A 17,569-nucleotide genomic window follows, 5' to 3' on the forward strand; every position below is an offset into this window, starting at 1 on the left:
TTCAGTTTTAATAGCTTTAAGCTGAAACGGTGTTGAAAGGTTAATCAGAACACGAGAGTTCATGTTCAGGTTACACGAAACAACCACTGTTTTCGGCCTCACTCCTAATCAGAAGGCCCTGTGTCCGCTACCAGTATGATAGGCTACTGGATTTTTTTTTTTTGGCAGGGTAAAGATGAAGTGTGGAAATTTCTCCTTAAAAAACAAAACAAAACAAAAAAGTAAACGCCCGATTCAAAGCCGAACATTTTTATTGAAAAAACATGCGTGGGTTGTTTTTTTAATATATATACACAAAGCATTTTGGAAAATACAGTCATTATAAAATTGCTGCTAGCATGGGTTAACATAACACAGAGCTTTATTATGGCTGATCATGAACTCTGAAGAGCATTCATTCATCACCGATCTGCTTTTGCTTAAAAGCTTCTTGAGCCCAGGTGACACTCTGACTCACACAGATGCGCCTCCCGGCGGCTGTACCGATCCTGCAGGAAGATTACAAAAGAGTTAGAACAGAAGATACCACGCTGTGACTCGCGTGTTTATGGATTCTGAGTTTTTTTGTTTTTGTTGCTGTTGGTGGGGTTTTTTTTTTCGGGTTTCTTCTTCTTCTTTTTTTTGCCTGTCCCATTCGGTACTTAACAATAATTATTATTGATTATTGTCTGAAGGACAAGAAAGATGCCCAACTGATTTATTTTTCCATTTATTTTTGGTCATGGCTTTGCCAAATTGCTCCACTTGATAGATCTTAATAATAAAATTATTATTATTATTATTATTATTATTATCATTATTATTATTATTATTATTATTAGGGAAAGAAGGGAAAGAAAAACAGGTGAAGAGGGACAGTGAGAGAAGACCCTAAAAAAGCATGCACACTGTTTTGTGTTCAGAAATTACGATTACTGTAATTACTCATTGTGGTGACATACACAAATGCTTTTTCCAGACAGGCGCTGTGAGTCTTGATGACAGAGACTATTTTCTTCGGTGGTATCCTTCCAGTAAAGAATTTGAAACAGCATTGTCCAGGAGACATTTCAAGCACTCCTTGAGCTGAAAGAAAAAATAAAAAGACAGTAAACAATTCAGTTTCATAGCAGCATGTGTCAAAGGTGTTGAGCACTCAGCCTGGAACTCAGTCTTTAAATAGAAAGGCAATGACATTAACACTGTCAGAGCGCTCAGGTCACAAAACTGTGTGCTGGGAGCTTCATGGCATTGCTCTCCATGGCTGAGCTATATGTGTAATTTGTTAGTGACCCAGTAGTGTTGTACATATAATATATATATATATATATATATATATATATATATATATATATATATATATATATATATATATATATATATGCTTTCTTTAGAACAAAAATAAAGTCTTTCTTCCTCTGATTATTATCTTTCGACCGGTTGTTCAGGTCAAACTGTCACTTCGTTTCTAAAAACGCCACAGCTTATTTTTTTTATCTGGATCAAACGGTCATAAAGTAAACACATACATAACCTCACGTCATGTATGTGATAAAAGCAAAAGTTTGTCTTCGTAACATTTTAACGTGTTTTGTCATCAAACTCAAAACATTTGAAAATGAATTTTTAAAATAACTCATCGCCCTTTTGAAGTTTTGTAATAACCTCACCCACGTAATGTGAAGTTCATTCACAATAAACAGTAAAAGTTTTTAACTTGTAACTCATTTAAGTTATGACGATTACTAATAAAATCAGATAAAAATCTAATAAAAACATTCAAGAGGGCATTTATCCCCAGTTAAAAGCAGACTGACAGACTTACGTCCAGCAGCGCAGCAATAAACCGTGAGCAGCAGAAGCAGCAGTCCCACTGTGGCCTTCATGTTGACTTCACTCTGATGTGATGATGTCCTTCGGCTGTCGCTCTAGAAAGTTAACTGAATACTTAATGCTTTGTCACACTGATACAAAGGGCAGTCTTAACAGATCTATTATAGTGAGTTGCCTTTTTGGGTAAAAGGAAGTGTAAGAGACACACCACCACTTAAACATGTAGATTAAAGATCACTCACCAAGCAACACCTCTGCAGCTTCTCCACATCGATTATGGAAACAGATAACATCATGTTCCATCTATTCAAGTCAGCTGAGAACGATGACCACATTTTTAATTTTTTTAATTAAAGTAATTTTGTTTGAGAAGACATGCGTAACAGCATAATGTCTGTTTATTTCTGCCATATGATTCTTTATAATCCCCCAAAGCTGATTCTGTTCATCTGGACATAGCGTCTTCAGTGCAAGAAACATTTTGTCGCTTATTCAATTACTTGTTTAGTCTCAGCTCGACTGCAGGGTTCCCCAACCTTATAACCAGTACATTTGCATAATGACTGAAACTAGCACCACTGACTAATAATGGGCCATGAGGTCAGTTTCATGATCATTAATATGCCAGCTATCATGACCTCCTTTATAATGTTTGTGTGACAAAGTGGGTGAGAACACCTTTTGTTCAGAGTTAAAAGCTGGATATTCTTAGTTAACATTCTTGTTTTGATTTAGCCATATCTCATATGTATTCTGTAGTAGGCAAACGTGTACTATCCCGGGTTTGTTTATGTTTCGCACTGTTACAGATTATTTAATGTAACATCTTGGTTTAAATCAACTCTGACAAGTTTGTTAATTGTCTAGTTTGAACTCACCTAACCTACCTGTGTGCCGCCAGGAACAATAGGAGGAAATGTAGTTTCAATTCCCCGTATTTATAGCGTCCAGGTTAGTCTGAGATCACAGGAAGAGACCAGGTCAAGAAGGGGGAGAATTCTTGTAATTTGATAAAGTCTTGTAATTTGACTTTGTGTTTGTTGAGAAATGGATTTATTGTTGTGATATGTATTGACTACACCTTAGTTTTTATAGCTAATAAAGAGTAGCATTATACGTTTATGAGAATGGTAATATTTGTCTTACCTACTGCATGGAATAGTTCAGAGGAGAAATTGTTTGGATAGCAGAAGATGTTAGTGGGAGAAAGGACCAGGTCAGTATAGCTGTGTGCATGTGACCATAATTTCTGCTGATTTAAGTTCAGTTATGTTTATTTTTACTGAGTTAACTATGAAGTTGACTTTCTTATTTATTTTTGTAAATATTGTTTGGTCACAAAAATGGTGAATACATCACTCGCTACACTGGACAGCACGGTTACTACTTATTCTCCAGCCAAATGACTCTGCAGTAGTGGGCACCCGCTACAATCAGCAATGACAGTAACTCGTCACTCGGAGGGTAACAGGTTGCATATGTGCACACATATATGCATTCAGTGAACACAGTTATGCACACTGTACTGAGTTGGACCATATTTATTGTATCACGTTTTTCATTGTATAGATTCAAAAAGGTGCTGAAAACATTTGGAGAGATTTTTTATCCATGTTGACATGATAACATCACACACTTCCTGCAGATTTATTGATATTATTTATTAATTTGAATCTTCTGCTCCAGCTGTCGTGGAACTTTGTAAATAAAGTCTGCAACATGGTAGGAGCTGTGATCAAGCTATTTATTACTGCACGCAGGAGGTCACACACACACATCAAAACATAACAGGTTCATAGCAATGAGTGTTCTAACCTTGCAGCGCCCCTTTTATAACACCGCACAAACACTACTCTCCCTAGTGTTTATACTGTCAGAGTGCAGGCAGATTCAGTTTTAGACCGTGAGAGTCCACATGTGTCCAGTGAGCAATGTCATTTGTTCAAAAACACCCTGCAATTAAAGCGTATCCTTTTCATTCAAAATTTCCGTGTGTTCATATAGTTGTGGTTTATGTACACCCAATCTGGCCATAATGAGTGTATGTAAATTTCTGACCACAGTATTAGAGAGATTCCTGGAGGGCATCGAAAGCAAAACAATCGTGGGTTTACTTATGCTTTGCAAAACATCTTAGAAAATACAGTCATTATAAAATTGCTGTTTAATCTGTTCACAGATTAAAATAACTAGAGCTTTATTATGGTTGACCATAAAAAAGCTGGCCTCCTGAGGGATCATGCTGGGAATGGGCAGATGGTCTGTCTCATAAATCTGGAAGACACTTTTTCTAGTCGTTCCTGTTCATTTTTGTAATTTACTCCATAAAAGTCACAACAAAAAGAATTTCTTTCCTGAGATCTTCTTCTTTGACTGCAGCCGCCATCAGTAAACTCTGTATTCCCATTCATGAACGTTTCTCTTGATTGTCGAGTTTGAGAATGATACACGTTTCTCCTCAAGATGTGAGGGAAGATTTTCTGCAATCATCCACTTTTTAAAAAATCTTCTGTCTTCTCTAAGACAAGTTAGACATTAAACTGCTTATTTGTCACGTAATACCAGGAACAGGCCTCACTTGGCCATGAAACTGCTCTCACTCAATTATTCAGTTTCTTTAAGCCTCTGAAAATGGAGGACTGTGAATAAAAATGCCTACAATTCTTAATTAATATTATACATCTGTTGATGCCCTTCACTGTTTCAGTTAAAATCCAATGGTGAAATTGCAAAAATATATGGTAAAAAAAAAATAAATGTCAAAATGTAGCATGTACTGTTCCAGGAGTGAAAAACTTGTGACCCCATATCAGGCTATGTTGTGCTCAGTAGGTAGTTGGAAGGTCAGGGTTCGAATCCACTGAATGGCTACCCAGAAGCACCTGAGCAAGGTATCGTCCCTACACACGGCTCCCTGGGCACCTGATTAGTGGCTGCACACTGCTTCACTGAGTGAATGGGTTAAATGCAGAGAGATTAATTTCCCCACGGGGATCAATAAAGTATACATTATTATTGCAACATGAACTTCTGTATGGATGTTGTTGTTCCAGTAAGGACTGTATATTGCTATGCTAACAACAAGCCCTGGATCACAGGTAACGTGAAAGTTGGTGATCAGCAGGAGCTCAAGCGCATGCAGAAGGTACTCAGAGTCTAGCCGAGGGAGGCAGAGAAGCCTTGCAGGAGTCAGCACAGACTCCTTCAACATCTGCAAAACGCTGCTGCAGATTTTCTATCGGCACGAAGAAGAGGGGCATTTCACACCTGTACAAAATTGTGAGGAAGGCAGGCTTCATTGTAGGAGCTGGATATCCTGACATCAGTGCCTGTCTGTCTATGTTGTGACAAACTTTTCAAATGTTTTCTCACTTCATACCCGGGACAAACGGCTGACCTGTGCGGTTTTAATGCTTCATTAACTATTCACTAACTTTCTTAATGTTTAATTACCCACGATGAAACCTCTTTCACTAAGTTAAAAACATCCATGCATGTTCTTACAGTACACAAGTTCATGTACACTCGTCCTGAGATTCCTGAGTTCAAAAAAAATAATTAAAAGTCCCAAAATTAATGTGACACTACATACACTCATCATCGACATGAAACTTCTGACCACAACTGCAGATGCTTGTTTTTTTTTTTTTTTTAATTGAAACATTCTTGGAGAGGATCGCAAGCAAATCAAGAGAACATGGGTTTATTTATGCTTTGCAAAGCGTCTTGTAAAATACAGTCATTATAAAAATGCTGGCAGTGAAGAGTAACATAACAGAGCCTGTTATTATGCTTGATCGTGGACACTGAAGAGCATTGTTAGTCACTGCTCTGCTCTTTCTTAAAAGCATCTTGAGCCCAGGTGACACTGTGGCCCACGCAGAAGCGTCTTCCTTTGGCTGTATGGATCCTGCAGGGATATTACAAAAGAGTTAGTACTGAAAATATTACGCTGTGTCTCAGTAAAATGTTCGTGCAATTTGTTTTGTGTTCAGAAACTGTTATTATTAATCTAATTACTCATTGTGGTGACATACACAAATGCTTTTTCCAGACAGCTGCTGTGAGTCTTGGTGACAGAGACTATGTTCTTCACTGGTATGCGTTCTGTAAAGAAATGGAAACAGCATTCTCCAGGAGCTGTCTCATCCAATGCTTCAGCTGGAAGAAAGAAAAAGAGCCACATCAGTTCAGTGACCTCAGCATCCTTCATGTTAAAATTACGTGAATCAACCTGCTAAGAAGCCTCTGGACAAAAAATAGCCAGAGGCCTTCTGACTCTATGAGTGATTAAACACAGCCTTAGTTATGAGTGTACAACTCATGATAACAAGCTAACCCTGCAAAATCCATCTTAGTTGACACCATGCAAAACCTCATCCTTGAGGTCCTCATCCATGATATTAGGTTTTCAGATGTCACTTTAACTCTGTAACATGACATCTGAAAACCTAATATCATGTCTGTGGTACAAATGCATCTTTGTTACGCATGCATATTTTATAACCAAAGCCAAACAACAACCTTTTTAAATGTATTTACTCAAAATAACAGCACACCAAAAACCATAACTAATCTGAGGTTAATTTAGTCAAATGCAAACCTTGTAAGTCATGCAATTTATGATGATTACTATTAAATTAGATGAAAATTGAAATAAAAACATCAAAGTGCCTCAGGTGTAATTTATCCTTAGCCACATGCAGACTGACAGACTTACGTGCAGCAGCGCAGCAATAAACCGTGAGCAGCAGAAGCAGCAGTCCCACTGTGGCCTTCATGGTGACTTCACTCTGGATGTGATGATGTTCTTTGGCTGTCGTTCTAAAAAGTGATCTGAAAGTTTAATGCTTTGCCACACTCATAAATAGGGCAGTCTTAACAGATCTGTCGTAGTGACTTGCCTTTTTGGGTAAAAGGAAGTGTAAGAGACACAGATGTCTTTGTCACTTAAACACGTAGATTAAAAATCACCCATCAAGCAACACCTCTGCAGCTCCTCCACCTTGAGTATAGAAATAGATAACATCAAGGATGTAACATGGATTCAACTCAACTAACAACGATCACTCCATTTTCACTACCATATGTTCTCGAGTCACATGACTCTACAGTACTCATAGGCACCTGCTTCACTCAGAAGCAATGGAAGCAAAATGGAAATTTTCTATTTCTAAAAACTGAAATGATAAACAGCTGCTGGTATGAGGTTCCAGACCCCCTCAACATCACAGTCACCTGACACTTTATCAGCTATACCTTGATCACACCAGGTTGAATCAATCTGGCTTATGAACTGACTCAAGCACTCATGCCTCAGGTTCAACGAGATACTGGAAACATTCCCCAGAGGTTTTGGTCCATGTTGACATCAAATATTTGCTGCAGATTTGTTGGTTGCACATCCATCAAGCCCCAAAGGTTCTCCATCTGAATGTGAAGGCCATTTGAGTAACGTGAGTGCGCTGTCATCTTCAAGAAACCAGTTTCAGATGATTTGAGCTTCATGACATGGCACATGGGTGTGGACCCAGGGTTGTGAGTTTTTTATGGGCAAGCCTGGGACCACGACAACCATCCTGCTGGATGCAGCTGTCAGTCAATGGGTAAACTGTGGTTAAAAAGTAATGGATGTGGTCACTAAGAGGCCCAATAAAATATCCCACACCCCATGACACCACCACCAGCAGACAAGGTAGGATGGATCTCATGTTATTTGAACCAAATTCTTAATCCACCATCAGGCAGACTAACCAGACAAAGCCCATCTTCTTCATGCTTTGATATGTTGTGTGTTCAGAGATACTCTTCTGTATCTGCCATTGCCTTTCTATCAGCTCGAAGATGAAGAGGCTGCTTTTAGCTTCTTCCTTGACACAAGGGGCCACCACAACTAGTTTAGTTGTTAGTAGTTTGATTTGGTTTTACACAGGATGCCTTTCCTGACACAACCTCAAACAGCATTTGAGCTCGAATCAAACCAGCATTTTTTTTTTCCAGCCAAGCAAACGTGACAACTGCAACGAAAGCTAGTTTGGCCTCTCTCCTCTGACCTCTCACATCAAAAGTGTATTTTTACCCAAAGAACCGCTTAGAAGATATTTTGTATTATTTAGACTGTGACTAATCTATGTGAACTCTAGACATGGCTGTGTGGAGAAGCTCCCAGCCCATCTGGCACCAACAGCCAAAGTTCAAAGCCACCTTAATTCACCTTCTTTTGTCATTTAGACGCCCAGTTTAATTTTCGTCAAATTGTCTTGACCACGTGCACACGCCTAAATGCACCAAAGTACCGCAATATGATTGGCTGATTAGTATTAATAAGCAGTTGAACAGGCATACGTAATAAAGTGGGTAGTGCACTCTTTTATAAGTCTTTGCAACTTTGAATTTGAATTCAATTGTGAAAAACAGATTATCCATTTTTATATTCCAGCATGCACGTGTGCTCTTACTGGTGCTTCACTGACAGCTGAGCCTTAGTCAACGTGGTTGCATGTGGTGTGGATTTATTTCTGAAAGCATTATTTAATGAATTCCACAGAACAGAGTAGCTATGGGAAAGTCATGCAAAACAAACAGAAACAAACACCAGTCAAAACTGTTTTATTCACAAGTGAAGGACAGTTCAGAGATGAACAGGCGCAGACAAATGTTTAACCACAACCTTTAGTTCCTGTTCATGTGTTGGTGTGACGAGCATTAGTCGGTCAGACCGTAACCACTGCAACTGTTATCACAGGAACAAATTTTCTCTCTTTTGCATCAAACATCATTTGGGTTGCTCTGCACCAGAAGAGACTTAAGTAAAACACAAAAAGCAGATACCTTAACCCTGTCGCTGGCCTCCGTGCTGCTTTGTGGTTGACGCCCCAGAAAAATATTCCATCACCATTTTCTGAAGTTCAGCTGTAAGTGAAGCCAGAAACAAAAAAACTGCATTTATACACTAATTTCACCATGAAATTTGAATAGGAGTTTGCACTTTCCTCCTTATCTGTAACGATTTTGGAATTATAGAGCCACAAAAAACAGTGTGTCATCACCCCATCCCATTCCCCCACTTCAGAAAAGTCTTAAATATATATATTTAATGTAACTTTAAGAAAAAAAAAGAAGTCAGTGCCTCAAAATGTTGGAATTGTGATTAAAACAGTAGAGTGGTCAACGAGGTGACTGAAGTGCACTCTGAGGAGGCGTTTCCTTGAAAGAAAGCAGTGAATCATTATTACGAGAAAACTGAAACAATGATGAAGTAAAAAGTTGCAGTAAAATGTCTCTAACCTTTTAGCAGCCCCAGTAAATGAGAGGCAGATCTGAGAAATTAGAATGTACTCTTTTAACCACAGCCCAGCACCTTTCGTGATACCATCTCGACTGATATAGATGACAGCGACAAACAGAAAAGATTGTGTGAGATTGCTATTTGTGTGTTCCATTGTAAGCCTGTTGCCCCTGATCTTATCACAAGGAAGCAGCTTGTGGTTCAGAGAGGAATCCACACAACGACTGCATATCTGGGTATTGTAAAATTGTAAAATATAATACCCATTACGCATGGGTCTGGGTACATGTGCGTGGTGCGTCTGTAATTTCACACATTTGCGTGTGTGAAATTCCACAGATCAGCATAAAATTACAGCTATGATTCTCAGCTCTGGTCTCACCTACACAGTTTTAACTAAAAAGTAAAGCTAAAGGTTATTCAAAGTAAAAGCCTCCAACTTTAATACACAAATACACATATCTGTCTTTTTTTTAGCATAATTCAGAGTGAAATTATTTATTGTGTTTTTTCTTTGTATTTGATCATGAGACCGGATTGGCCTTTGGTTTCACATAATCATTGTTGAACATGTTGCTTCAGCAAAGTGAGGGAAAAGGCTCACGTGGATGGACTGCTGTTATTTATTTCATTTATTTGTATTTATAATATTATTTATATATTTATATTTATTTATGCATTTTCTTTATGTTACCTCTGCGTGTGTGTGGTTGTGTGTGTGTTTTATAAATCAAGTAATAAATATTATCAACAGACAGGAGTTTTCCCTCTTTCTCTCAAATGCGCTGTATCTTTCAGTTTTGAATAATTATAGATTTTTTCTTTATATCAGCAAAATATTTGAAAACATTTTTATTTTTAATCAGCTGAAGGAATACCTTTTATCTCATGGTCTTTGTGATAAGTACCAATCAGGTTTCTAACCAATCATAGCACAGAAATAGCTCTTACTAAAGATAAAAGTAACCTGTAGATCAACAGTGACTCACACGGAGTTTCAGTCTGAGCTCGATCGCCATTTCCTTTGACTGCGTGTCATAATATTTTAATTCAAAGGCTTCATTATTCAGTTTCAATCAGTAGCTTTAGATCGGCACAAGCCAATAATCAGTAAGGGGTCCTCGAGCCTCGGCTCTTGGCGTAACGCTCTATTTGGAGGATTGTCCAAATCATCAGCAGTCAGAGTTCTTACACATGCAAAGCACTTTGCCCCCTCAGTGCAGCTCTGACTTGCTCAGTGTCTCTAAACCAATTAGTCCAATTATTTCGGGCTCATGTGCAGTCCTGTGCCCTGATCGTACAGTGTCGATATAAACTGCATGAACTATGTGCCCTTTGCAAGCTGACTCAGAGCTGCATGTTCTCACATGAGAATCTGTTTTTAGAGACAATGTGCTGTAGTTCTGTGAAATTAGCAGTGATTCTGTGGTTTCAGCTGACATTTATCAGTCAACAGTTGCACAGTCTATGCATGGTGATAACGTTTAATGTCATGTTTGCCAGATTCAGGAACTTTTTGGTTCCAGCATCAAGTCCACCAAGCGTCTCAACAGGAAACGCTGCACTTTCTCACCTCACAAAATTTGCCTGACAACATTTCTTCATTTTGTTTATAAATAGTTTTGCACTCCAAACATGGTGACAAAGCTGACCCCGAGGCAGACCCCGATGCGCCCATCAGAGTGTGTAAATGTGTGTTTGAAAAAGAGCCTGAGTGAATGAAGCCTATAGTAAGAAATCACTATTAATGCTTAAATACAGCTAATACCAAGCACTTAATGAACATGAAACAAGACTGCAATGATTCATTTTAGGTTTTTTAGTAGTTGCAATATGACACATGAAAAAAAAATCACTATTTTTTAAATTTTCTATGAATTATTTTTAACACATTCTTAATGGTTGTAAAGACATGTCACAAAGAAAAGCAGCTTTTGTCTCTGGATAACTATGAGAGCATTTTTTCTGATTTGTAAATGTTTAGTAATGTTTAGCAAATTAATCTGTAAAAAAATATTAGTAAAATATTAGTAGCAGCTTTTTGTTCTATTTTGTCTCATCATTTGATTCATGTTTCCATGTGAACCCCAAATGAATCAGAAATATTGAATTACAAGATGTTTTTACGTGCCAACTGTTTCTCACTCAGCGGTGGAACTCCAGCAGATTTGATGCACTGATCATGTTTAAAATTGGTCATGTGACACTTGGTTCAATTCAGGTTTACAGAAAATAGCATCGGTTCACCTCAAGGTGCTTTTTATTGATTTGAATAAAGATTTTCTAGTATTAGTCAGAGAACCTCAACAATCAGATAACATGCTTGAATCTGTTCCAGTGAAAGTTTCCAGCAGAACATTGATGATACAGTAACACTGTGCTGTGATGGTTGGGAACATGCCATTAGATGGAAATGTCTGCAACATAGACTGTAAGTAAAAGTTAGTCTCTAGGTTTTTTTCTAATGATCAGCAGGAGGCAAGTTGGTGTCTGGAAGCTGATGAGGAAATGACTCAGAAAAAACTTTCCTGATGAGCTGATGTCATCAGTCAACAAATTTCAGTCTTTAATAAAGTGTGTTTGTAAATTATGGCTCTTTTTTAATGTAAAAAAAGAAATAACAAGCTTTAGGGTGTAACTACCCTTTGATTGATAAGTGGCTAGCCTGGGTCATGATTGACTCAAGCTGAAATATGATGCCAGCATGGAAGTGGCAAAAGTTACAGTTACTTTCAGCAACACATGAGGCGGCTTCCAAAAAGGGAGCTAATCCCCACAGACTCATTACTTTACAGCATTAAAAAGCTTATTTATAGCTTGGTATATAACACAGTTTGGGCCTCTGTGGGTAGTTTCCCCCTCATAACAAGCCTGAATGGCTTGTTCTGACAGGCAGCTGGAGCCAATCGGTGGTCTCATCTCTGCACAATACTGGACCTCTTCACTGTATGTCATTAACATATTCATAAAATACAGTCCAGAATCAGAGGATGATGTACAGTTCATCCTCTGATTGTTCCCTGTTGTGTGAAGTCTCGTTTTGAAGCCTTGAAGTCTGTGTTTCCAAAGTCGTCATCTTGGTTTTCTGAAACCAAACGACTTAAGAAAAGGTGGAGCTGACTGCATGCTCACTGAGCATACCCTGGGTAATTCTTCTTTGGACTTAGAAAGAAAAAAAGAAATAGAAAATACTTTTAATGTTTTATTCAGCATGTCCCAAAAAAGAGATTGAGCCCATAAACTCATCAGGAAAGTGATTATTTAGGTCAGGTTGGGGGACTGGTGGAGTTTCAAACATCCAGATGTTTGACAATGATGGATATGTAAAAAAATAGAAATCACTGTGCATGATGACTGCCTTAAAGTCTTTTATTTAAACAGATGGAATACAGATATGTTTACTAGTTACCTCAGACTTTTGTACTTTCTGACCATTAGGAAGAACTCGGCTGTGTTTAAATGTGTGTTATAAGAAAATAAAAACATATTAGGCAGGAGAAAAAGTCACATCATACACAAAAGAACTAGACATAAACCCCTCAGTGTAAGGAGTCTCCTTTAGTGAAAATAGGTCCAATGAAACGTAAATGTCCCCGACACAGCCGTGCTCATAACCAATAACTGACAACAAACAAATCTTCACACCTTTGAGATTCTAAAACCAGACAGCAGCTTATCAAATTATTATGTAGTAAAAGAGCTTTAAAACAAAGACTGATATAAACGTTATTAACCTCCTAGGACCTGGCGTCCACATATGTGGACATCACATTTTGGGTTATTTAGATCAAAATACTCAATTTTGCTCTACAAGGGCCTGATATCCACCTACGAGGACATTATACTGCTACTGTTCTATCAAATTTTTAAACGAATATCCTCATATGTAGCTCTTATTTTTATTAAAGACAAAAATAAGGTAAAACAAAAGATCTGGTAATTCTTTGTATTTACATTCATCGGGCCCCAATATGCCCAACTATCAAAGAGAAATTAAAAATGCATGCCGTGGAAGAATTCGGGTCTTAGGAGGTTAATACCACATTGGGGAAATTTGCTTGTTACAGCAGCACAAGGGTCAGGAAGAAAAGGCAAGTTAGATGTACACAATAATATATTTTATAACAATTATGTACTAATAGTATATTAAGTTGTTATGGGTTAAAAGACATGTATCTTCATGGTGGCTAGCAGCTGCCTTCAGTTTTGTAGCGCTGATAGAGCTCCTGAGCCCACGGGAAAGTTTGTTTGCAGCAGATCTTTTCCTGTGTGGACTCTGATAAACATGCAGATGGAAAAAATAAAAAGTACAAATCTGTTTACTCCCTTCTTTCTTTAGTTTTCTGTGGGTCATAAATTATTCATCTTTCATTTTGTCATCGGTTTCATTTAAAAAGTATCTAAAGAATGACGTACAAACTTACATGGTGCTGTGCATCTTGATGACTCTTGCAACCTTTTCTTTTAATTAGGAGCTTAAATCCCCAGAAAAGAGCTCGTTCAGGTCGCAGAGGTAGTCCACTGGAATGTTTACTATGTCTCCCACCACAGTCAAAGAAGGAGAGCCAGACACGGCTGTAGAAGGGCATCAACCCAAGAGGCGTGAGCCTCCTTGTGAGAGGAAGAAACAACAGGAATGCTGCTACAGCAGGTTACTTGTGTGTATGTTTCTGACCAGTGTGACCATGTGTTAGTGATGATCTGGGGAAGCAGATACTTGGAGGTTCACACAGATAAAAATAATGCAACACTGCAACAACAAATTACACGCAGCCCGAGGACCTTAACCATGTTCTTTGCTCATTTTAACACTGGCACTAGACACACGGCTCAGTTGGAGCCGGATCACCTGGAGCTGAGACCGAACAGAAGGAAAGCAAGGAGTGCACTGCGTGGAGTCAGAAACTGGAAAGCATCAGGGCCTGACGGTGTCCCAGAACGTGTACTTGAGGCATGTGCAGACCAGCTAGCTGAGGTATTCAGGGAAATCTTCAACCTCAGCCTGACCGAAGCAATCATGCCTTCCTGCCTCAAATCCAAAACCACTGAGCCCATACCTGAGCAGAAACATGTGAGTACCGGTAGTCTAAATGACCACAGGCCAGTTTCACTCACTTTGGCCATAGTGAAAGGATGACTCTGGTCCACATGAAATGTCCCCTGAGTGTCATGTTTGCACCCTGTCACCCTGAACCTTGGCATTCCCCATGGATGTATGCTGTTCCCTCGCCTGTATGCTGTCTTCAACCACGAAACCGTCCATGTGAAAAACTCCATTAGATGGAGATGACACAACAGTCGTGGACTGATTACTAACAATGATGAGGAACACAGTCTACAGGAACACAGCATCTTACAAAAAGCACGTCTATCTTTCTACATACAGTTTACACTGTTTATAGAACTCTATATAGTCGTTCATACATTTTTGCTGATTTCCACAACTGAATATTTTCTTTTCATTTCAGCCTCATGTGTAGTTTTCAGTAGTGTTCCTCACATTTGGATGTTCACATTCTAGTCAGTTTGACTGTTCGCTAAAGGAATAGTTTTGACTGTATGTGTTGATTATTCTTTATATTATTGTAAAAACTTGTATTCAAAGCTAAAGATAAGATAAAGAGGTGCTTTAGACTGCATAATGACTATTGCATTATAAATGCACAAACAAAACCACTAAAACATGTTTGTCATGAGTCATTCCCCCATTTTAATGAAAATGTATGTGTGGTGAAGTGAAGTAATCGTAACTTCATGCACACAAGATCTTATCTGTGTTCAGTGGTGTAAAGGAGCAAGTGTGCATCTAAATCACTTCCGTGCTTGCATCTGCAACCTTTTCTTCACGATCATTCTGTCACCTTGATTTAGTTTTTATTTAGTTTTGTGTGTGTGTGTGTGTGTGTGTGTGTGTGTGTGTGTGTGTGTGTGTGTGTGTGTGTGTGTGTGTGTGTGTGTGTGTGTGTGTGTGTGTGATAATAGATAAAAACACATGAAAAAAACATGTTCTATGTTAAAAAAGACAAAAGAAAAATTATTTCCTCAAGTTCTTTACAGTTTTTCACACTTGCTAAGGCCTATTTCTTTTCTCAGAAGCTACCCACTTCTTATAATGTGACCAAATCACTCAAAAAAATGAAATTGGGTGGTTGCTACATGCACAAGATCCAAACTTGTAATTTGAGCTAAATAATTCAATGTTTCTATGGTGAACGGAATTAAATCATGTAGCATCTGCATGAAATTCAGCAACTTAATTTGTTCTTGTTGAGATGACATGATACAATCTAGTAAGAGTGGCTGGATCCAGGCAACTAACCACTCTTACTAGATTGTATCATGTCATCTCAACAAGATGACATGATACAGGCTGACAGATGCTACATGATAGAAACATGGAATTATTTAGCTCAAATTACAAGTTTGGATCTTGTGCATGTAGCAACCACTCAATTTCATTTTTTTGAGTTGACTCACGAAATTCTAAAGAATGACGTACAAACTTACATGGTGCTGTGCATCTTGATGACTCTTGCAACCTTTTCTTTTAATTCCCCAGAAAAGAGCTCATTCAGGTCACAGAGGTAGTCCACTGGAATGTTTACTATGTGTCCCACCACTGTCAAAGAAGGAGAGCCAGACACGGCTGTAGAAGGGCATCAAGCCAAGAGGCGTGAGCCTCCTTGTGAGATATTATGTTATTAATATTAATATGTATTAATATTATGTTAAACCTACAAACATATATCGTGTTGAAACAACACAATCAAGATAGATTAACATAACATGATTTGTTTAGATGGAATATACGTGGCTAGATAAAATGAATTATTTCTTTGAGTGCAAGACTAAACTAAATATTAATTCTTTTACACTTTGAACACGAACTACATTCACCTCTGAGTCTCATGGCTACACCGCACAATCACATCAAAACAATTTTATCAGTGCTGAGAACCGCATGTTATCAGATTGCACTCATAAAACGTCAGGATAATACCAGAGCTCAGCACTGGTTACAAAAACAGAGTCGGGACATGTAAATCAAGCCTTTCCAGCTTCACGTGGCGTGTTGTCATCTCCAAAAATGTGCAGGAAAATCAGAAATCAATGTATAAAAACATCAATGTACACTACCTTCAGAGATATATTTACATATACACAAAGTCTATGTCTCATACTGCAGTTTGCTTATGAAAAAGGGCAGCTTCACACGTTTTCTCGTCCTGTGTGTTCAGCATTTTTTTTTTTTTTTTTTTGTATTGCTAAAACACAAACTCTGGTTCTCCAAAACTAACTCCCTGAATCAATCACTCTTTTGGCAAAACCTTAAATTGTTGTCATCTAGTTAGACACAATTTTCAATTCTTATTTAAATTCTTTTCAAAAAGCTCGAAACAAATTCTCACTCAATGGTAACAACAGGAAACACAACACGACTACAGCTCTGTTGTCATTCCGTGAACGCGACAACTCAAAATCGTTCACACTGATTGCTAATAAAGCGACCGGCGAGTTCCAGTGAGCTGAAGGTTTGATACCAAGAACGGGAGGAAACAATCAGAGAGGAGGCAGATGAGGAGGAGTGAGATCTACCACAATAAATCACTTCTAATAATCATGATGAAATTTGATTCTCTGTGATAAAACTGTAACAACCCAAATGAAAGAAAGTAGAAGACCGTAATTTTACTTATAAAAGTAATCTACATAATTCATTGTTTACTATAATGTTTCCTTGACTTATGCGTCTCAAAACCAAGCAGGATGAGAGAATGTGAAACTGTCCACATTCATTAGTCTAAGACTGGAGCCATATACAGCACGTATCACCTGTAAATGAGGGAAGTACAATGCTAACATAATCTTGAATCTTTACACTATACTCGTGTTTTGGTACATCACTTGCTGCGGTGTGAAACGGATGCTCAGTAGAGTTATTATCTTGACTGGTTGTGTATGTGATCTGAAGACACTGTGTGGTTTTTATTGCTGATAAAACTGTTCCCATGCAATCATGAGGTTTTGTCTGATGAGTCAGAGGTTTTGAGAAAGTAGTTTGAAAAGAGAAAGTCAGAGATAAGTATTATTAACAAATAATTAAATGCAGAGTGGTGTATAAACACACAGTGCATCATGGGAATCCCCCAGCAGCCTACACCTATTGCAGCACAACTAAGGAAGGATTCAGGGTCATCTGATGCAGCCCTAACTATATGTGTTGTCAAAAAGGAAACTTTTAAGCTTAATCTTAAAGGTAGAGATAGTGTCTGTCTCCTGAATCCAAACTGGGAGCTGCTTCCACAGAAGAGGGGCCTGAAAGCTGGGGAAAAAAAGCTAAAAAAAAAAAGTTAAAAACCCTAGGGACCACAACTAACCCCGCAGTCTGTGACCAAAGTGTTCTGCTGGAGTGATAAGGTCCTCTGAGGTCTGTGACATAAGATGAGCTGATTATTCAAGCTTATATGT

The 17,569-nt window shown here is 38.3% G+C and overlaps 2 protein-coding genes across 2 annotated transcripts; both read right to left on the reverse strand.

The window, feature by feature from the left end:
- Positions 1–245: 245 nt before the first annotated feature.
- LOC101467430 (C-C motif chemokine 4) lies at positions 246–1,932 on the reverse strand. Its single transcript, XM_004566098.3, has 3 exons — positions 1,805–1,932; positions 942–1,065; positions 246–488 (listed from the first exon to the last, which is right to left on the reverse strand). The coding sequence occupies exons 1-3, from the start codon at positions 1,863–1,865 to the stop codon at positions 395–397; spliced, it is 279 nt and encodes a 92-aa protein (XP_004566155.1). The 5' UTR covers positions 1,866–1,932; the 3' UTR covers positions 246–394.
- A 3,567-nt stretch (positions 1,933–5,499) lies between these two features.
- Positions 5,500–6,640, reverse strand: LOC101467741 (eotaxin). The gene is made up of 3 exons (XM_004566099.4): positions 6,533–6,640; positions 5,850–5,973; positions 5,500–5,722 (listed from the first exon to the last, which is right to left on the reverse strand). The coding sequence occupies exons 1-3, from the start codon at positions 6,591–6,593 to the stop codon at positions 5,632–5,634; spliced, it is 276 nt and encodes a 91-aa protein (XP_004566156.1). The 5' UTR covers positions 6,594–6,640; the 3' UTR covers positions 5,500–5,631.
- Between the last annotated feature and the right edge of the window lie 10,929 nt (positions 6,641–17,569).

This window comes from Maylandia zebra, linkage group LG7 (genome assembly GCF_041146795.1).
Source record: "Maylandia zebra isolate NMK-2024a linkage group LG7, Mzebra_GT3a, whole genome shotgun sequence".
Taxonomy (NCBI): Eukaryota; Metazoa; Chordata; class Actinopteri; order Cichliformes; family Cichlidae; genus Maylandia; species Maylandia zebra.

What these genes read in the sequence shown, in the direction of transcription:
- LOC101467741 (XM_004566099.4), bottom strand. Translation starts at nt 6,593, where the DNA reads ATGAAGGCCACAGTGGGACTGCTGCTTCTGCTGCTCACGGTTTATTGC. An exon ending in TTATTGCTGCGCTGCTGCAC is followed by an intron (nt 5,974 to 6,532) that starts GTAAGTCTGTCA and finishes TCTTTCTTCCAG; the next exon opens with CTGAAGCATTGGATGAGACA. An exon ending in TGTCTGGAAAAAGCATTTGT is followed by an intron (nt 5,723 to 5,849) that starts GTATGTCACCAC and finishes ATATCCCTGCAG; the next exon opens with GATCCATACAGCCAAAGGAA.
- LOC101467430 (XM_004566098.3), bottom strand. Translation starts at nt 1,865, where the DNA reads ATGAAGGCCACAGTGGGACTGCTGCTTCTGCTGCTCACGGTTTATTGC. An exon ending in TTATTGCTGCGCTGCTGGAC is followed by an intron (nt 1,066 to 1,804) that starts GTAAGTCTGTCA and finishes TTTTTCTTTCAG; the next exon opens with CTCAAGGAGTGCTTGAAATG. An exon ending in TGTCTGGAAAAAGCATTTGT is followed by an intron (nt 489 to 941) that starts GTATGTCACCAC and finishes ATCTTCCTGCAG; the next exon opens with GATCGGTACAGCCGCCGGGA.